This window comes from Prionailurus viverrinus, chromosome E3 (assembly GCF_022837055.1).
Source record: "Prionailurus viverrinus isolate Anna chromosome E3, UM_Priviv_1.0, whole genome shotgun sequence".
NCBI lineage: Eukaryota > Metazoa > Chordata > Mammalia > Carnivora > Felidae > Prionailurus > Prionailurus viverrinus.
This window is the reverse complement of record NC_062576.1, coordinates 32,793,070-32,814,116: the sequence shown is the minus strand read 5'-3', so window position 1 is coordinate 32,814,116 and position 21,047 is coordinate 32,793,070. Positions and strand designations below refer to the sequence as shown.

Genomic DNA, 21,047 nt, shown 5'->3' with positions numbered 1-21,047 from the left:
CCTTTTTTCACGTATCCTGTAAGACCCAGACTGGCTCTTCATTATAAACTTCCAATTAAAGACCCGAATTAAGTTTCAGTAAATAATCACAGGGAAAACCTTCAGTTGCCATGACAACCCTCTGTTAGCTCCCATTTCCTGGACATCTGTTTATACTCCTTGGCGGCATGGCTTGAATAAACAGCCCTTGCTGACCAGCCCGCAGCCTCTGGAGCCTTCACGTCCCACCCCGGCCCCTCTGCCTGTTCCACACACTGCAGCCCTGCCGGACGGAAGTTTCTCAAACTCACCTTGTCCCCACCTGTCTCTGATTCACGACACATGCCCCCCCTTCTGCTGACCCCACATCCTCCCAGTCTGTGCGAGGACCCGCCCGCCTGGAATAACCAAAGTAGAATGAATGAGTTCCCCTTCCTTCTCTGATTCTTCATGAATTTACTGGCGTCGTTCCAAGTTCCCTCCTCAAAGAAGAAAACCTCGGAGGGAAAAATAGTTGAGATTCTCGATTCTTATTTGGCTCAAAACAGCTTAATGATGTAAAGATGCCCAGGTGATTGGGTGCGTGGGATGATACAGAGTTGGGCTGATCAGACTTGGTTTCCCAGTAACCGTATCCCTTTAAATCCCGTGCCTTGGAAGTGTTGTCCTAGGGCCAAACGTTTTACTGATACTCAGTTTGAGCACGAGCGATTAAAAGCATAAAGCAGGCAGTTTGGTGTGTGAAGTATACAGCTTTTGTTTAAGCCCCAAGGTATGGCTTGTCTCCACCAGAGGCCTCCCATATTTTACTTTAATGTTTGATGTGTACGGAATTCCCACAAGCTAATTAAAAATCAGACTGCTCTGCCGGTAAGCATTCACTCTGTGAACTAATTTCTGCCAAACGGCCGTAAATGTGTCCCCTGGTGTGAAATTTAGACCTTCTTTCCCATCAGAAAAGAGCCGTGCGGTTTCGTCCCCGTCTCTTCATTTGAGGGAGAAGGAAACTCAGGCCCCACCCAGAAAGGTCAGTTGCCTCCACTGAGGCCCCAAAGCCTCCTAAGTGCCCTGCTGGGATTCTCCTTGCTCCCACCCCTCTGTCCTCACCAACCCCCACCCGCGCTCGCTGCTCTGAACTCGGAACAATCGTATGGTTCCCGATTGCGGGGGGCTCTTCTAGCCCCGGACGGGTATCCTTAGTGCTCATGGCAGCCCTTCCGGGAAAGTGCCGTTCCCACCCTGCTTGCCGGGTGAGAGACCTGAGGACCCGAGGGTAGGCAGCAGCGTGCCGGGGTCCCCCACCCGTGCTCCTCGCCGTGAGGCTGTGCTGCTCTAGGATGCTAGGAAGCGTCCAGAGAAGGGACAGATGTGGAGGGAGGACCCAAGTGGTAGGCAAGGGAATGCGGGCCATTCCAGCCAAAATAACGCAGAGCCTGGAAACCCCAAAGGATTAGCAGAAACCGGGAAGCCTGTGCGGGGCCAGGAAGGGTCAGAAAGTATCTGAGGAGCCGGCCAGCCCTCCGGAGAGGGGCCTCAGCTCGGTTCCGGCCGGTGTCTGGGCTTCTTGGAGAATGCGGTTCAAAATGTCACCTCCTGCAGGAAGCCTTCCCTGATTCCTCTTCTGGCCTTTTTCCCCCCTGCCATGGCCTTTGTCAAATTCTATGCAGTTGTTACTTGCTTGGTCTCCCCAAGTGAGCAGGAGCTCCTGAGGGGGCAGGTCTTGTGTATCTCTGTGGCCCGCTTGGTCAAGCACAGGGTCTAGCACCAAGGAAACATGCCCCAGAAATGTCTGAATGGAAAGTCTGAGACAGTGAAGGGAAAAGCGGGTGTCAATGGTTGCAGCTACGAAGCCATTTTCTTCTTCCACAGCTGGCCTGGTTGCATCCAGGGTCTGGGTCGACTCTTAGCAAGAGAGAACATCCCCCACCCAGGAAGGGCCTCGAAAATCAAACTCAGAGCCATGGACCAGAAGAGTTCTCTGAATTCTAGTCAGCGCCCGTGGGTGCACAGATGCCCCACAGATGCCTTTTCTAGTGGTATTAACAGTATAAACCCCACAGGTTTTGGGGAAAATGCTCTAGCTCATATTCCCTGTCAGGAGGACTCTCCCTAGCCCAGGGAGGGACAGTCCCTTGGGTCAGGATCTGCTCACCAGAATACCCTTGTGCACTTTTCTGATGAACTGTCAGGGGAAAGAGAAGATTTGACCCTGTCTCCGAGAACCTTCTATCTGAAGGGAGAAAGATGTGCCCACACAATCATGCTCGCGGAGAGAAATCGCAGGATTTTTCTGTACCTCATCTCCTCTGCTCCTCACAGAGCCGCTGTGAAGCAAGTGGTGAATCCATTCTTCATATGAGGGGAAAACACCTGGGGCTCAGAAAGGTCACCCGGAGCAAGGACGTGTCTACCTCCTCCTTCACTGCATAAGAGTTATGTCGCCCGGTGCCTGGCACCTAGGAGCCACCGGGCAAAGACCAGGTGGAGGAACAGAACAAGGGAGAGGCAGAGCCTTGATCCGAGCCCAGGTCAGCCTGACCACATCCTGGGGTGGGGGTGGGGGGGCCCAGAGCAGAGGAATCACGAGGTGGGGGGAAGGGCACTGGGGCTTCTGCATCAACTGCTAGGCTGCCGAGTGGTAGCAGGCCGGAGGGAGCCATACCGAAAGCTGCAAGTCGACTCTGTGTTCGTCTGTCTCTCGGTGCGCAGCGGAGAGCTTAGGTATTCAAATCTTTTCTTGGAAATCTCAAGTATTCCATTCGGCTGCCTCAGAGTTAGGTAACTGTATTTACTCATGCTAAACAGGGCCATTTTCAGAGAGGAAATTATGCAGTGTGCCATGCAAATGTGGCATTCTGGGAGATAAGTGTGGTCGCCAGTGCATTATAACGATCAGATCGCGGTGCCTCTGGTGGCAGCCCCTGTGTCACTCTTGATAAGAAAGAGGATGTGCCACGCTCTACTTGGAATTGCTGCTCATTTGGATTCTGTTTCTGGGAATTACGTTTTCACCAAGTTGCTGTGTGTGAACTTGGTTTAGTACAAAGAAGGAACAGGGAATAAGGCTTTTTTGCAAGTTGCAACGACAAAAAAAGTCCTCCTGATGTCTCGAGCAGTCAGAGGGAGCTCCCCACCCCCCACCCCCCCACACTCACGTCTAGACGAGAGGGAACAAGAAAAGTCAGCTTACTCTCTTTTTGTTCTCCCAAGAAGAAAGTCTCTTGAAATTCTCAAGGGGGAAAGATGAAGACATGTGATGGGTTTTCTTGGCCACCTTGTGAAAATAGGTCACGTTATTTTACTAGACATGGCGTGTGCTTTTCAAGCCAGAGAAAGGAAGTGGCCATGGAAAACCCCTCCTCTGGAAGCAGATGGAGCTGAGCCCCAGCCCAGGACTGTCCCCAGCCTGTGGGCACCTAGGATAGACAGCCGGCCTCCCCACGCCTCAGGCTTCCCTGTCTGAAAAGGCACCAGTGCCTTCCTTCCAGTTGGCTGTTGCTCTGGGGTCATTTACAGTCACCAAGGCATCGACACATCGTTGCTTGAGTAATTGCTGAATGAACACATGACAGACCCACCCCCCCATATCAACACAGTCAGCACGGACGTCGTGTCCTTGGTGGCCCCGGAGTCCACGGGGTGATGGTAAGATTCTGCAACGTCAGGGATCACTAGAAAGAGCGCTATGGGTGACTAGCTACAGTAACCGCATAAAGCGTGATACACAGGGGGTCGGTGAAGAATCACATCGTAGGCACCGTTGATCGTCCAGCCCCGTGTCCCGACGCCGCTATGTGCTTGTGTGACTTCCCTGACCACCCGAGCAGGTCCGTTCAGCCCCCGGCATTTTATTCTGAAAACAGTCCAGCACACCGCCGACTTGAACAAATCGTACGGCAGACGGCCTTGCCGTGATAGGTGACACCGAACGGTTCTCCCACCACCCTTCCGCTCCACGCGTTTGATCGCGTATCTGTTTCTCCATCCACCACCGCTTTCCTTCTTTTCTTTGTTTCAACGTGTGACACGTTGCAGGCCTCAGTACCCTTCTCCCTTAGTACATAAGCACACTCATCGCAAGTGGACCCATAAAGTCGGTTTATTACCCTGGCCTACAGATGAGGCCGCCGTGTGCCCCGGGTCACGTGCCCAGGGTCACTGCAACCAGGAAGTGGCAGGGCTCCGCCTCCTCTCCAGGCGGGCAGCCCCCGACGCCTGGCGCGTGGCTGTCCCCACGTGGCTCCCCCGCGTCGAGAGCCGTGGTTACGGGAGAGGCAGAGTCGGAATGCAGCACAAGACCGCAGAGGTATCGGAGCAGGGCTTCAGGCGCTTGCCTCTTGGTGCTCTTGGTAGGGGTGCGTGGAGAGGGGCCCCAAGGCCAGGTCGTGAGCGTGGCAGCTGTTGGGGCAGCCCCGGTGACCTGGTGGAAATCTAGAGCCAGCACTCGGTTGCACTTTCCGCGGGCGACTGGATTCCGGCACCTGTCCTAATATCTGCATCCCTTTGCACATCAGGGGAATATCACCGGTACATTTTTTTTCCCTTTGTTCTTGAAGGGACCTGACTCCTGTGCCTGGTGGTAGGAATGTTCCAAGACCTGCTCTCCATCCAGGAAGCATAGCATTTTACAGCTGCCCCCAAGCTGTGCTGGGAAGGAGGGCTTTAGGGAGCTTCAAAGAAGACAAAGTAATTGATTGCTACTTGGAGCAGATAACCCATAAGCTGTCCGTGGGTTGATGGAGAAATGGTTACTTAATTTTCTTCAAAGGATTGATCTGACTGTCCGGAGAAGCAGCCAAGCTAATTGAGTGTGCTTATTCGCACCCTACGCGGAAACAGTTGACTCTCATTCTTGTTTTGACTTCAGAATGTCCCGGGTCTTGCCTGGAGTCTCCCCCTGGCATTAATCAGGCTCAGGAAGGTCTGGGGTTGCTCATGCAAGACCATTCTCCTAGGGTGGGTCTGTAGAATTTACCAGGGCCCGGTGCCTGTCTGCCCCCAGCACGAGGCACCCTTTTCAGAGCCCTTGGGACTTGCGTGTGTGATCTCTTACGCCCCAGCGCGGCTGTCATTTTCATTTTGGTAGTGCATGTTGACGGAGTGGTGATACTGGGAGATGGACCGCCCTTCCCCGCCGGGCTTCTGATGGACCGCCCCGGGGGGCCTGCGTCTAACTCTTCCCCCAGGCCCCCCGGAGAGCCAGCCCGAGCCCGGTGAGTCATCAGTCGCTTCCCAGCCATGCATTACTGGTCAGTTAAGGCCTCTCCCCTCAGCTGCATTCTGTCATCGGGGAGCCGTGCCAGGCTGGCTTTCCCTGGAGCCCCTGCCAAAGCTTTATTCACTGCCATAGAGCACCTTCTGTGTCTCACACAGGCCAGTTTTCAGAGCGTCGGACAGCTCCAGAGGGTTGCCGTCTGTGTGCGAGTGTGGAGACCCCGTGAGCCCCCGGGCTCGGCTTGCCTTGCTCCCACCGTATCCCTGCTCCTGAACGGAGCCTGAGGGGCGGCATGAGTGCCCAGCGTGAGTCTACCTTCCGTGGCAGGAAGGGGGAGCCTCCAGGGTGAAAGAGAAGCGGTTTTTGTCCTTCCCCTAGAGAAGGGCCCGGGTCTGCCACTTGAGGGGGCCACCAAGTGCCCGGTGAAGGGGAAACTTCACGAGAACGGTCCTGGAGCATGTGGGTGGCTCCGCGATGTCAGCCACCGGGAGACCAGAACCCCTGGGGCCTGCCTGTCGAGAGCCCGGGCCATCTGGCTGTCCCCCTGCCAGAGCCAGCCAGCGTCCTGCATCCTCAGGAGCTAGCCCAGGTTGGGGATACCCCCTTTCTGAGGGAAACGAGGGTCGGTCCTCTCTCTGGCCGCATCCACAGGAGCGGGATCCGGGTTACAGTCAGCTTGTTCCGGATGGTGGGAAGGTCCCATGTTTGCTCCGGCTTCTTATCGCACGTGTCATTATCAGTCATGTGTCCTTGGGAGGTTACTTGATGTCCTGCGTTTGTGTCCTCTGTGGTGAACCCACCTTATAGGATCCTGGGGAGCATGTCAAGTGGGAACTCAGTGCCCGGCATCTATACAGGAGCCCTCCACACACGTTGTCATGGGGCCAGCAGCCATCGATAGGGGTCCCCTACCCTCAACCCCAGCCCTGACAGTCTTTCCGTATGCGATTGTAGAGGACCAGATTCCCACTGGACAGAGCCATTGACTCCGGGGAGGGTCCATAATCCCATTTTAACTAATTTTAGCCTCTCCAATCCCAGGCACGCCTACAGATCCTAGAATAGAAAGCCAGGCCACTCTTGGACCCCACATTCCTCGAGAAAGCAGTCATGTGGCTTTCTGTGCACCAAGAAATCCTGGTCTCCTATCAGCTGTAAAGTCTCACGATGGGCCCAGTGTTTAGGAATCCCAGGGTGGCCTGCCTTCCTCAAGGAATCCGGGGACCCGTCCTGACCTCTGGTTAACAGCAGGAGCCTGAGAGGCTTGGTAGTGATACGGAGTTGCTAATCTAAACTCCAGCTGCGGTGGCGTTCCAAGAATTGACCCTAAAGCCCAGAGTATTAGATTTCAAAGCGCTGGGATTCAGCCGGCCTAGAAATCCCACCGTAAGGATCAAGACTTCGCTTCTAAATGCATTTGGAGCCACCAACGCCAAGAATTAAATTACAGTATTGGCTTCCATATTTTATCATGAAGGGATTATTTAAATACAGCAAAAGTCAATCAGCCCCACTTATTGCTCAGTAATGAGCCACGGCCTGTCAGGGGGAGCCGTGGAGGAAGGCCTCAGCCCAGAAACTGAAATGACAGCTGGTCGGGAAGTCCTTTGCCTCCAAACCGGAGAACCAAAAGACACTGGCATCCCTCCATCTCATTGACAAAAACTTCTTCAGTGCCTCCCACTGCCCAGAACCTTCCTGGGGGTACACAGCAGTGAAGAGACTGGCCAGGGCCCTGCCTTCTTAGGGCCTTCTTATGTCTAGACAGGAAGCGGGCCTCAACCAGGAGGGAAGGGGTAGATGGGATATTGGCAGGCATTGGGGCATGGTCGGGGGTGAGTTGGGTAGATGCAATGGAGAGTGACAGGTTAGAGGGACAACCACGGATTGGGGGGGGCCCTCAGAGAGGCCAGGGACCCTTGTCACTCAGCTACCCGTGAGCCTGTAGCAGTTCTGAGAAACAACCCAAGACCATGAATCATTTTGTCCCTCCAGCCTCGCTTAGTCTAGAGCCTCCATTCGGAAGGCGTGACTTTGCCCCGGGCCGGAGGGCTCTGACTAGAGAATCGTGGCTCCCGAGAGCTAGGGTGCCGCCAGGCAGCAGCCGTGGCTGGTGAAGGCCGCCCAGCCGGTGTCCGTGACGCGCACCGGGCCCTGTGAGCGGAGTGGCCCCGGGCCTCTCCCCCATCCCCTCGACGGCCCTGCAAGGCTTAGGTCTCGATTTCCTAAGGGAGGAACCTGGGACCCACAGAAGGAAGTGGCTTTAGCGTCACATAGTTGTTAGTGGCAGAGCTTGAATTTGAGGCCGGGTCCCACGGCCCCAAGCCCAAGATGCTTGTACCTATCCTGCGCTTCGTGGTAAGGTGGCTCCTTCACACGTGTTCCGTTTCTCCTCCTCTCCCTCGACGCCTTCTGCAGGAACATGTCTGCCTTGCTTTCCGTCCATGCTGCTAAACCCTGCAGAACCTTTCCCCGCGTCCCTCTTGGCCAGCCCCGAGCTGTTTCTCCAGATTAGTCTTCCAGGACACGGTGTGCGGTCTCTCGGTGGCGCCGGAGGAAGTCAGCGTCTCGGGAGTGCCTGGATTCCACACGTGATTACAGTTCGTCACGGTGACCACTCGTGCAGTTCTTCACCGCTGAGTAACAACCCACCCTAGAAGTGAAAGGCTTGGGTCACCTCCAACAGCTAGGGTCACTCATGTTGCTCACGGGTCTATGATTTGGCCAGCGGGGCTCAGCAGTGCTACTCCACACCACGTGGCCTCAGCCGGGGGCTGGCAAGTTGGGCCCCAGGTCTTGCTCTGTGTCTGCGGGTGTCCGTGTGGCTGCTTGAGCTTCCACAGAGCATGGTGGATAGGTTGGTTCCAAGAGCGTTTGGAGACCTTGCCTTGGAAACCACATGGGATCACGTCGACTGTTGTCTTTTCGGTCCAGGCGGTCGCAGAGGCCCACCCAGGTTCCAGGAGAAAGGACATAGACCCCAGCACTTGGGTGGGAAGAGGGCCAAGGCCTCACTCTAAGAAGAGTGTGTAAGGTGGGGTTGGTGCTGGAAAGAATGGTCCATAAGGGAGCCCCTGGGGGCTCAGTCAGTTAAGCATCTAACTCTTGATCTCAGCTGATGTCAAGATCCTATGGTTCTTGGGCTCAAGCCCCGTGCATCAGGCTCTGAGCTGACAGCATGGAGCCTGCTTGGGATTCTCTCCCTCTCCCTCTCCCTCTCCCTCTCCCTCTCCCTCTCCCTCTCCCTCTCCCTCTCCCTCTCCCTCTCCCTCTCCCTCTCCCTCTGCCCCTCCCCTACTCATGCATGTGTTCTTTCTCTCAGAGAAATAAATAAACTTAAAAAAAAAAAAAAAGGAACAGTCCATTAGAAAACCCATTTCACTGCCCCTCTGGTTCCTTCGATTATATCAGGGAGGTCTCAGATTGGCTCTAGTTTGTCTTTGAACTTGTAGAACTCTTGGGTCTCTCTTTGTATCCAAAGAGCAGGCTTTCGGCTACAGTTTAATAAAAGGGTCTCGTTAATCTGTTTCACAGTCAATTTATTTATCATAAATCTGGTTTTTTGCTCGTGGTAATGATATGATGTTTCCTTTTTAAATAAATTTATTTTAGTGAAACTTGAGTGCCTTCAAGAGAAGGAAGCATAGGCCCTCCTTTGCTGCTATGGATTTACTCTCACGTGCACATATAGACAAGGAGGTTCCTTCCTCTGTTGCCACAAAGCTTATAAACAACCTGAATGACCATCAGCTGGGGAGCTGTTCGGTCAGAGAGTCATTAGAGAGTGTGGCTGTGACAAGGAGTGAGGCGGGCCTGTGTGCGAATGTGTCACCGAAACGCATGGGTATGTGGCAGGAGCGTGAGGCCGAGCACGTGCCGTGCTCCCTCCCCTTTGTGACTGACGGACAAGGCGGGGAGAGCGTCGCCACACTTGGAAACACGCTGGGGGTGGATGCCCATAAACCGGGATGGTGGTTGCCTCTGGCGGGGGGTGGACAGGGGAGACTTAATGATCCACTGTCAAGAAGGTCACAGCTTTTTCAGTGGGAGCACCGGAATGTGTTATGCAAAGAAAAGGACCCTCTAAATATCTTCAAATAAAATGGCAAAGAAAGGGAACAGAAGCAGTGAGTGCCCGGGAGTAGGGGGGCCGGTCCGGTCTCCCTGGAGCGAGGCCCCACCAGGAGGCAAGCCACACCTCCGGGGCCCTGGGCTGCGATGGAGACCTGTGTCCTCCCTGTGTCTGTAGGGTGCCGTCTCTTCCCACTTGCAGACTTGGTCTCTGCCGTGTTCTGTGGTCCTGAGCACGCTGGGGGCACTGGCTAGCCTTGTGCTTCTCGGTCTGGCCGCCTAGGACGATGCCTGACCGGATTTCTAGGGCTCACACACGTCTGTCCGGTCGGTTTGGAAATGTGCACGCCTGTGTACCCAGAGGGGCCGTTTGGAGAGACCCCAGCTTCTTCTCGTGGCTCCGTTCGTGATGATTGTCACTGCCTTCCAGATCAGGCAGAGCCGCCGGGCCAACAGCTCAGCCTGGTGCTGCTTCCCAACCCTTACCGGGCCCCAGAAGGGCCCGAGGCCCCTTGTGGAGGGACGTGGAAAGAGATTCACTTTCCTCTTTGCTACCACAGACAGCATAAAATGACCTTGACCCCCTCACCCTTAATCCCACCTCATCCCCTCCAAAAAGGCAATCACTGTGCACCCTGCCAGACGTTTTCCTAACACTCTCTCTTTTACCACCCACATGCTGGAACCCATAGAACATACACGGCAGGGCTTGGCGAGGTTTAATTTTACACGAATTGCGTTAACACTGTGCGTGTCAGGCTGCAGCTTGCTTTTTCCAGTCAACAGTATGTTCTTGAGACTTGACCGTGTTGAAATTGCCGGGAATCTGAGTCGTTCCTTGTTGTTGCCATGTTTTTGCGCTGAATGAACGTGCACGTTTTTTGTGGTTTGTTTGTTTGTTTGTTTGGGGTTTTTTTTTGTTTTTTGTTTGTTTGTTTGTTTGTTTTAGGCTTTCCCTTGTTGTAGGACATCTGGGTCACTCTAGACCCAAATCCTGCCATCACCATACTTGTTCATGCCTCTTGGCCCTCGTGTGTGTTTTTCTTGGGAACATATCAGTTGCCAGGTCATGTGGTGTGAAAGTTTCACTTTAAATAAAGAATGCTAATTTGCCCTTTCAAAATGTCTATGTTAATGTGTTCTCCTAGAGCTCTTGGGAAATCTTTGTCAGTTTTTCTGTGTCCTTGCCACTTGTCACCTCCCAGTCGATGGGTAGAAGGTGGTGACTTGTTTAAAAATTTTTCCCTGTGTTGTCGTGAGGTCGAGCACCTTGTTGTGTGTTTACTGGCTGCCCCCATTCTCCTGTCTCTGAATGGCCCCTGGGACTCCTTCACCATTTACTGCAAGATCATTTGTCCCTTAGCGGTATTTTGCAACTGTTTTGCCCGGCCTGTAAAGTCACTTGTTATATGGGAGTTAAGTGTTAACGTTGCTGTAATCAGCTTGCCGATCTTGTATTCATTTATTTTTTGTATGTGTTGATTCTTCTTTTTTATTTATTTATTTTTTAATGGTTATTTTTGAGAGAGAGACAAAGTGCAAGCAGGGGAGGGGTGGAGAGAGAGGGAGACAAAGAATCGGAAGCAGGCTCCAGGCTCTGAGCTGTCAGCACTGAGACCAGTGCAGGGCTCGAACTCATAAACCGAGAGATCATGACCTGAGCTGAAGTCGGATGCTTAACCGACTGAGCCACCCAGGTGTCCCTCATACTTCTTCTTTAAGAAAACCCTGCCCTGCCCCCAAGATCACATGAAGGTTCCCCTATGTTGTCTTCTGGCGATTTCCTGTAAATTTTTGTTTTTATGTATTTATTTTATTTTATTATCATTTTATATTGTTTTATTTTTGTGAAAGAGAGCAAGTGAGTGGGGGAGGGGCAGAGAGGGAGGGAGACAGAGGATCCGAGGCAGGCTCCAGGCTCTGAGCTGTCAGCACAGAGCTTGGTGCCGGCCCCAAACTCAAGAATGGTAACATCATGACCTGAGCCGAAGTCGGATGTTTAAGCAGCTGAGCCACCCAAGCTCCCCTGTAAAATTTTGAACTAGAACCCTAGGCTCCACCCCTTTTGAAAAAGTGGAGTTGGTAGGGGCGGGACCCAGGAGGTTCACATGGGCAGCAAGATCCGGGCAGTGCCTATGCTGCCCGGGCCACAGGCTTCCTGGGGGTCAGGCAGGGAGGCTCATGGGGTCACCACACCCTGAAAGTCCTCCCCATGTCCCCACATCCCTCCCAGTACCTCCGCCCTGATGGCCCCTCTGTAGTGGAGCAAAATCCAAGGTGCCTGCGTGAAGGCAGCAGCCCTCGGACTAGACCGTGGGTGGGACTGGGTTCCGTTCAGCAGCCCCTCCCCTGGGCCCCCCTCCCCCCAAGACATCCAGAGATGAGCAGACAGCCCCTGTCCCCAGGGCTTTAGATGAGAATACCCATAGCCAGTGTGGGAGCAGCAGAGGGCTGTGGGGAGGTGGGGGGAGGAGTTCCCCAAGATGACACCAGGAGGCCCACAGACGAGCCCCCACAGCATTGCCTGGTCTCCCTGAGGACCCCACTTTGTTTTCCCTTAGCTGCCCCCAAAGCTTCTGAAAAGCCAGAGGCTCCCCCACTCTGGAGGTCCTGGCTCCCCCGGGGACGGTTGCCTTTTACTTTTCTTATGAAATGCCTCACGGGGAGAGGGAGGGGAGGTTGATGTCTCAATTGCATTTCTGAACGTTGTTCCGCTTTGGGGTTTTGTCCTTCCTTTTTTGTTCTTGGGGGCAGAGATAGTGGGTCCCTTTTTGGCCCCCGAAGCTCTCAAGGACCCCAGGCTTTATGAGGGTGGTGCCTGCCCCCAAACCCCACTGTTTCAGACAAAACCCCGTTGACATTGCCCATTGCCACCACAGCTGTGTCTGCCTTCCCCGGTCACGCCGCGAGGGGCACGTCCTCCGTGGATGTGAAGAGAGAAGAAATCCTAGGATTCCACCTTCCTGCTTGTTGGGGGAGCAGGGGATGGGAGAAAGGGGAAAGGGAAAGAAAAAGCATCCCTCACCATTTTGTTTTCTACATAGAAAAGTAAAACCTTGTCGTTGAGGAAAACGCTTTAAGTCCCGAGTGAAGAAAATAAACTCTACATACTGCAAAGAACATGCTGGAAACAGTGGGCATGCTGGCTTCCGCTTCTGAATACAGAGGGCCAGTAGGGACATTAGACATTGTGGATGAAATAATTTTTAGAAATCTTCTCAGGTGCTTGGCTGGGTTGTTGGGAAAGGGGGCAAGATCCTTGCCACAGAATATGAAGAAAGTCGAGGGTTAATGCCACCTGGTGTTGGTGTTTGCCGTGGGGCTGCTGGCCGTCCTAGGTGCGCCTACCCCTGGGAGAATGCGCAGAGACATGAAGCCCTTAAAAGCCCAGAGGAAGCCATCCCCGTGAAGCCGCAATCCCAAACGGATTAGCTTTCAGAGGGTTAAACGGGGCTGTATATAGGAAGGTGGTGCTGAGAGAGGAGAGGAGTTTCCCTGTCCTTCCTAGATCTTAATGGAAAGTAAAAATGGGGGGGGGGGGGGTAAATCCTTGGGGAATACCTGAGCCCAGGTCCGTCATCACGCGTGTCTGGGGCCAAGAGTTCTACTGTCTGCGTAACCTTCCCTCCCCTCCCCCACCCACCCACCTCCAATAACGTAAACCAGATATGTGGTTACAGTGCTCTCGATTGAACCCACTGGGGCGTTTCAGGTATCACACAGCTGGAATGTAGTAACTCACAGCTGTAAATTTGCTAAAACTCCAGCTGTACGCTTAAAATGGGTGCATTTTACAATATATAAATTACAACTCTGTAAAGCTGCTTCCAAGAAGAAAAAAAAAAAACCCATCTACCATTCTTGTTATCAGAAACATCTAATGTTTCCGTTTTATTTTCTGCATTTGTGTTTTCTTTGTAGGGATGCTTCTTTAAAAAACAACAACATCAAAATCAGAATAATACAGTTCTTATCCTCTTCCATTTCAAATCTCAGTGGCTTTTCCAATGTCGTTGCAGTTATTTGTAAATAGGGTTTTATACTTGGGTTTTTAATACGTACTTGAAGAGTACGTCTTGAGTAATTTCTCATTTTAAAATAATTTCAAGGAGGGGCGCCTGGGTGACTCAGTCGGTTGAGCGTCCGAGTCTTGGTTTCGGCTCAGGTCGTGATCTCACGGTTCGTGGGTTTAAGCCCCGAGTCAGGCTCTGCACTGAGCAAGAAGACTGCTCAGGATTCTCTCTCTCCCCCTCTCTTTCTGCCCTTCCCCTCCTCCCATGTTCTGTCTCAAAAAATAGCTATTTAAAATAATTTCAAGGAATACAGTGCTACATAGTACAAAAATTTAAGTTCTGCCATCGATGCCCCCACCCCACATAGGCACTCCCCCCGCCCCCCACCCCCCGCTGACCATTCTCACTTCCCTTTCCATAGGCAACTATTGTTCACAGTTTGGTTAAGCATAATTTTTAAATGGGTAGATAATTTTGCATGTGATGGGAAAAAAAATCATACTCAAATTTTTCCCCTGTTTGGGGACATTTAGGTTGTTTCCTGTTTTGGCTATTTAAAAAAAAAAAATTTTGGCAGAGGATTCCATTGGAGGCAATTCAAAGCACATGTTAGATTTAATGGTCCTGTCTTACCCTGGAGATGTCAAAGCCATCAAGGACAGGCACTAAGTTAGACCTCGAATTGGAGGATGATTTCCAAGTAAGAGAAGGGGCCCGGCACACGGTAAGGATTCTGTGTTAAATGCGGTTCTCCTTTAAAGCACAGAACATCTTGGGGAGCCTGGGTGGCTCCGTCGGTTGAGTGCCCGACTCTTGATTTCAGCCCTAGTCATGATTCCAGGGTCGTGGAGTCTAACCCCCTGTTGGGGTCTGTGCTGAGCATGGAGCCTGCTTAAGATCCTGTCTCGCTCACTCTCTGTCTCTCTGTCTCTCTGCCCCTCTGCTGCTTGTGCGCTCTCTCTCTCTCTCTCTCTCTCTCTCTCTCTCTCTCTCTCTCAAAAAAAAAAAAAAAAAAAAAAAAAAATATATATATATATATATATATACATGAAGCACCAAGCATCTCAGAATAAGGGAGATTATTCCCATCATACAGATGGAAAACTGTGGTTCAGAGGGGCCAAGTGCCTTGCCCAGAATCACACAGCATCTAGTACAAAGGTCAGCTGTCAGTTACCAGACACCAGATTGGAAGTATGACGGTTCTAGAACCAAGCAGGGCACTCTTGTTTTCCTGCGTCTTTCCTTAATTCAGGCAAACACCGTCACAGCTTGCCACCCATCATCTGTCTGCAAGGAAGCACTGAGGCGTTACCAGGATTCTCACTTGAGTTTTCTTAGCTACAGTTTGAGCGCCTGCTGCGTGCTAAACATTGTACTAATAATGCCTTACGTACCTTACTCAGCCATCACTTTGAGAGGGGTGGGCATCGTCCCAGGTCGCCCCGCGAGACTCAGGGGAGGGCCTCAGTCTCAGGTGTGTGTGTGCCTCCAGATCTGGACTCTGCCCGCCAAACGCTGCCGCCCAGCGAGTCAGTCTGAGTGCCCGTCTCCGTCAGACTGGGCCACTGGACTGCCCTTCATTTTGTTCTCCCTCTCCCTGTTCGCAGACAACAGTGACCTGATCGCGTGCACCGTGATCACCAAGGATGGCGGGATGGTCCAGCGATTCCTGGCTGTCGATATTTACCAGATGAGCTTAGTGGAACCTGATGTGTCCAGGCTTGGCTGGGGAGTGGTCAAGTTCGCAGGCCTGCTGCAGGTATGATGGCCAGGAAGCCTGGGAGCTCTTCTTGGCTGGCTGTGTGCGCATACACACACACACACACACACACACACACACACACACACACACACGAATCATCTGTCTCTACGGTTAATTTCTGATGACATAAGGACTACATGAACAGATTGTTATTTGAAAAAAAAAGTGAAAATACTGCACAGATAAGGGTCAAGTGTGCTTTGACCCAAACCCTCAATTCTTAAACTTTCTCCTGCATTATCAGTATGGGCCTTCCAGAGCTGCTGCACATATAAATAAACGCACATATAAATATAACCTCACGTGCTGTTTATAAACATGGTGTGCACGTACTTGAGACTGTGTGTGTGTGTGTGTGTGTGTGTGTGTGTGTGTTTAATAGTGTCACGCTGAGCGTATTCTAAACTCCCCCCGCCCCCCAGTCGATATACGTCTTAGAGCTGACCGCGTATTATGTGCAGACTCTCTGATGTTCTTTTCACTGCTGTGTGACCGAGCTGAGGCACAGTTAGCCAGTGCCCCGTGGCGGTCGCCAGATCGTTACCTTTACAGACAATGTTGCCTCGAAGAGAACCGTCTTTACTTCCACGTGCACTTGAGTGAGGGCTTCCCTAGGCGGACTCCAAGAAGCTGGGGCGTGCCTATTTTCAGCGTTCATAGACGCTGCCAGATTCCTCTCTAAAGCAATTGCTGCCACTGACAGTTTAGGAGCGTGGCCTCGTCCTCACCCCTTTTCCAGGAGGCATGGGCTCTAAGTCGCCAAACGCAAGTTGGGACGTGGGTTTTCGTATGGTTTGTGGGTTTTCTTATTGGCAGGTGACTAATGTCAGCTCCATAACTGAATGAAAGGAAGAACCAGCAGTGTTGAAAACAGCCTTCCAGTCCCCACCCCCTGTCACACACACACACCCCCCACCCCCCGCCCCGTCCCCGGATATGCAGCAGAACCTTCCAGGCCCGAGACGTGCCCTCCTCCGAGGCAGGCCGTTCCTTTGCTGGGCAGTGCGTGGTCGCCGGCATGGTCTCGCCCGGGCTGACCTGCGTCCCCCCTCTGCACAGTGTGACCCACTGTCAGCATCCCACTCTCTGAGGGAGTCACCCACGTGTTCGAGGATGCTGTTGCAACCTTTTCCCCAGCCTCCTCTTTTTGAAGATCTCTCCCTTTAAAAAATGTCTTTTACAGAGGGGGATGCGAGAAACTCGGCGAAGAATCTTCCATTTAAAAAAAAAAGACTACCCTGTAAGAGGTTGTCCGTTAGGTGACTTAGTACGTCTTATGTATCTAGACTTATGATCAACTTCCTTTAGAATTGAGTGTCAGGAAAGTGTTTTTCTCCCTCGAAGGATTAATACGGGTCCTCCGTCAGACGACGAAAGCCACATCAACCTTTCCTTTTGGTCGCCTTCCAGTAGCTGCTACTTACTTGTCAGGCCACTCCTGTGTGCCAGGTTCTCCGCCTTAAATGTGGAACACCCCATCTCATCTGCTGCCACATTTGGAGGCAGGTACTATTTCCAAGGACCCTGTGCCCGATTTAATGCCCACAAACAGCGACCGTCGTACTTCGTGAGCCTTTTTAGCTCATGTTCCCCACCTCCTCCAGCACGTCTGACTTCCACGTCTGTCTCGCCTCGTGCCTTTATCTTGCATCACCTCAAACTCTTGTGCGACGCAGATTCTTTACACAGAAAATCCTTTCTGAGGTTTTAGATGGGATTCATCCTTATCACGCTTGCTATGGTCGAGTTTCTTCTACACCCTTCAAATGCAGCTTCCTTCACGGCCTGCTGAGTGGCCCTCCCTGTCCCTTCTTGGATTAGCATTCTCTGTTAGGGACCAGAAATTCTCCAGAGACGTGCGTGTGGGTGTCAGGGATCCCCCCCTTCTGAAAAGAAGCCAGGAAGAAGTTGGTCAGTAGATGAGTGCGCCTATCTCAGACCATGGCCAATGGCGACAGGCATTTTGGGTTGTTGTCTCCACTATTCTCAGAAGTGAGGAAGGACTGCCACAGTCCGGCTATTTGAGGTCCCTTGGAGAGGCCAGTGCACCCATTTATTCCCTAGCAAGCCCACGTCCTCGGGGGCAGGGTCCCAGCCAGCGCGGGCTCCCCATGAGTACCTATGTTGCCTACCATGTCCTGTTTGCGAGGCCTGGTCTGTTTTGGGAGGCTGCTCTTTTCAGGCAAAAGCAGAGTTGGGGGAATTTGGGGAAACTCCTTTTCTATTCTTTTCTTTTTTATTCTTTCTTTCTTTCTTTTTTAAAAACTCTATTTATTGGGGCGCCTGGGTGGCTCAGTCAGTTAAGCATCCAACTTCGGCTCAGGTCATGATCTCACAGCTTGTGACTTCGAGCCCCACTTTGGGCTGTCTGCTGACAGTTTGGAGCCTGGACCCTGCTTTGGATTCTGTGTGTGTGTGTGTGCGTGTCTGTGTCTCTCTCTCCCTCCCTTCCTCCCCCAGTCGTGCTCTCTCTGTCTCTCTCTGTCTCTCTCTCTCTCTCTCTCTCTCTCTCTCAAAAATAAACATTAAAAAGAAAAACCTCTCCATTTATTTATTTAAGTAATCTCTGCACCCACCGTAGGGCTTGAACTCATGACCCCAAGACCAAGAGTCGTGTGCTCTTCTGACCAAGTCAGTGCCAGGGAACCGCTTTCTTGATGAGACACGGATCCCACGGCTTCTGAGCCGCCACCCTCCTCCCGAACGTAACGAACACCCTTGCTTTTGCCACTTCCCCCACAGGACATGCAGGTGACCGGCGTGGAGGACGACAGCCGCGCCCTGAACATCACCATCCACAAGCCTGCGTCCAGCCCCCACTCCAAGCCCTTCCCCATCCTCCAGGCCACCTTCGTCTTCTCGGACCACATCCGCTGCATCATCGCCAAGCAGCGCCTGGCCAAGGGCCGCATCCAGGCGAGGCGCATGAAGATGCAGAGAATAGCCGGTGAGTGGCCGGCCCTGGCGGATGTCCCCAGGGCCCTCGGGCTCGCACGCTGACCGCTAGGGGAGGACACGTGTGGCTTAGAGGAGTTACTCGTGTTGTGGTGACAGAACGGAGGATCTGCTCAGACTCTCCCCTTCCCCAGGTGTGTGATTTCTAGAGAGTTTCTAGGCCCACGTGGAGGGGAGGAGAACCCTCCCCGACCGAGCAAGAGGCCCTGAACAGACAGGTGTCGGTTTGGGACAGCTGTTCACTTCCCACACACGGGAATCTTCTAGCTTACGTGTACAAAAGGCTTGGACATTCCTCTGCTACTCTGGATCCTTAACCCTTAATAAGATCAGGAGGGTCTGTCCTGTGCATTTTACAGAAGAGTAAATTGAGGCTCTGTGACTTGCCCAAAGTCACACGCGCAGCTGGTTGACAGAAGCCCAGCGCGGAACTTCCTCCTGAAAGCCCATCCCTTGCCCCCTCCCTCCACCTCTCCTGAGAGGCAGCCCTGCTTGGTGAGGGGGCCACGATGACCCAGCACTAAATTTGGAAGTCGTCGTCCGTTTCACAGGGACTGTGGTGAACGTGTGAGGAGGCCTTGCGCCACCCTGGGCAGGAAGGCCCGAGCTTTCTTAGAAATAAAGGCTCTGTACCGAGGGCGTTCCGATCACCGGGGCCGATGGCACAGCGTTCCCCCGGGGGAGCAGGCATTCTGTCAACCCCCCAAATTATAAATAGCCGTTCTCCAGACACCAACGCCTTTCAGTTTGAGCACCAGTGGTCATCCTGGTGTAGCTGCTGGGAGCAGTTCCAGCCCAGTGAGGGAGGAGGAGGGGTGCTTTCTAAAGGGATTACCTAAAAATAAACCCTTGGCGGGCCGGGTTTCTGGACGCTCTGGATTGCGTTACTTACCGTGCGTGCCCCGTTGATTTGCACAGGCCTGTGTCCCATGCGTCCCTTGTTTTCTTGCTTAGCTGAAACTTGGCCTATGAAATCATTACAGAAGCATTTTGTAATGTGCAAAGTGACTTAAATCATTCCGTCCTTCCTCTTAAGATTTATTTTTAGAGGGTGGTTTTTTTTTTTTTTTTTTTTTAATGTAAAGCAATTTCTCAGCGCTGGCACGAAGGCTAAATATTTCATCTGAAAATTGAGAATTATGCCGTAAAGTGGCTGTTAGAATGAACGCCTCGGGTATGCCTTCAATTGATGTTAAAAAGCCCCTCCAAATTGCTCTATCATGAGATTTGTTTCTGGGAGGGAAGATAGCAACCGTGACAGATAAGCACAAACTCATAAATACACAGGTGCACGCGCGGATATGTTCTCCCTCACACGCGCCTCCCCGTGCACGTGTACGTGTCTGAACTTTCAGGGCAGAATTGGCCCCGTTTGCTTTGGGGTCTAAAGTCATACCCGCAGTGAAGCCTCGCTGAGGGTCTTTTTGCCTGTGGAAGCCAAGGGTCCGAGGTGGAGACTGGCCAGCGTCCATTTCTGAATCCCTCACGAGGCACCGGCTGTGTCCTGAGCTCAGGCAGGACCTCGGTGTCGCGCCGGTCTCCCCAGCTCGAGGCCGCCGGCTGCCTGCTTGATGCCGTCCACGCGATGTGCCCGGCAGGGGCCGCGGCCGGTCCGGCTGCGGCCCCAGCATCTACACCCCCGGCCCATGTGACGAGCATGAACCACGGTGTTGTTTGAACATAGCCCTCCTGGACCTCCCGATCCAGCCGACGACCGACGTCCTGGGGTTTAGACTCGGCTCCTCTTCCTCCCAGCACCTGCCTTTCCGCTTCTACGACCAGTGCCGCCGGGGCAGCAGCGACCCCACCGTGCAGCGCTCCGTGTTCGCGTCCGTGGACAAGGTGCCAGGTAAGCCGCCCCGACCCTGCGCCGCCTCACGCCCCCGCCCCAGGGTTCTGGGACCTTGTTTGTTGAGTCTGTGTGAGCAAGCTTCCCTTCCCGTGTCGGAATCCGGGCGGCTGGAAGTACCCGTTTCTTAGAATTCGTCAAAGGATAGCTCAAGATGCAACACAAGCCCTAGAAATAAATCTTGGCTTTCTGTTTGGTGTTCTGCCGCCTGGGTTTGGTTTTCCAGAGATTTTCTGGGGATGTGGAAGAACTTCTCAGAATTAAGACTAAGAGCTTTCTTGGGAGTTTCTTGGAAATGCTCAGATTGTTAGTAATGAGGCCGTGGGGGAGTCCTCTCCTTCTCCAGGCGGGATGACGAGTGAGGCCGTGTGCATGGTTCCTGTTCCAACCCCTGAAGAAAGGAGAGCACAGAGAGGGCTGTGCCAGGGCCTTCCCTGTGGGGGCTGGGAGCACCCCTCCCACTTCCTCCAGAGCTCATCTCCCCAGAAAAGAGAAACATGAAAAGAAAGTTCGAGTGTCGCTTGCTCCTCCCAAGGGCCGGCAGCCTCTCCCCTTCCTGTTCCAGTGTGTCTAAGACAAGTCCACGTGCACCCAGTCCTTCGAAAGAGAGCCTCGCTCTTGATTGCAGAACTTCCCAAAGTTGGCCAGGCGGCCCCCTGCAAGCGTGTTAGGGTTTCAAACTCGCACTGAAATATGGCAGAATGTTTTCAAAAGCGGCTGTTGATGGAAGATCAGTTGTTGATTTAAAACGCGGCGATCAGGACCTGTCCCAAGTCAGGGCCCTTGTTTTCCTTCCGCTCCATGGTTTATTCTATATTCGTTCTTTGATTGCATTAATTCATTTTAGAAATACGTACATTGTAAGTATGTGGTATTTTAAGATATAAACAGGACGTGATAAAATGAGAAATAAGTCAGCTTTGCCCCCAGAAGTAATCACTGCGAACAGTTTCTTGCCTGTGCTTCCCAAAATGTTCGTTTGTATGCCATACACGTTTTTCTTGTCTATTTCTACACGCGGAGTCATACCATCTATGTGATTCTGCCCCTTGCCTTTTTTCACGGATACTTTGGTGTTCCACGTCAACGCACATAGATTCACTTCATGCTAAGTGACGATGAACTCTTACATGGTATTTTAGCACATGGCTGGACCAGAAACATGTCTCATAACGTTTTGTATTGGCAGACGTTTGGGTC

At 52.6% G+C, this 21,047-nt stretch overlaps 1 protein-coding gene across 11 annotated transcripts in view; it reads left to right on the top strand.

Annotated features, from left to right (window-relative positions):
- Positions 1-21,047, top strand: part of CLEC16A (C-type lectin domain containing 16A) — a 203,646-nt gene that overhangs the window by 134,722 nt on the left and 47,877 nt on the right. For 6 of the 11 annotated variants that reach the window (XM_047837904.1, XM_047837905.1, XM_047837903.1 and 3 more), the window contains exons 19-21: positions 14,889-15,040; positions 17,786-17,990; positions 19,683-19,847. In XM_047837904.1, the coding sequence (XP_047693860.1) occupies positions 14,889-15,040; positions 17,786-17,990; positions 19,683-19,847 (522 nt within the window). The remainder of the gene's footprint in view (positions 1-14,888; positions 15,041-17,785; positions 17,991-19,682; positions 19,848-21,047) is intronic. The other 5 variants (XR_007147697.1, XR_007147698.1, XM_047837911.1 and 2 more) reach the window with 1 other exon arrangement.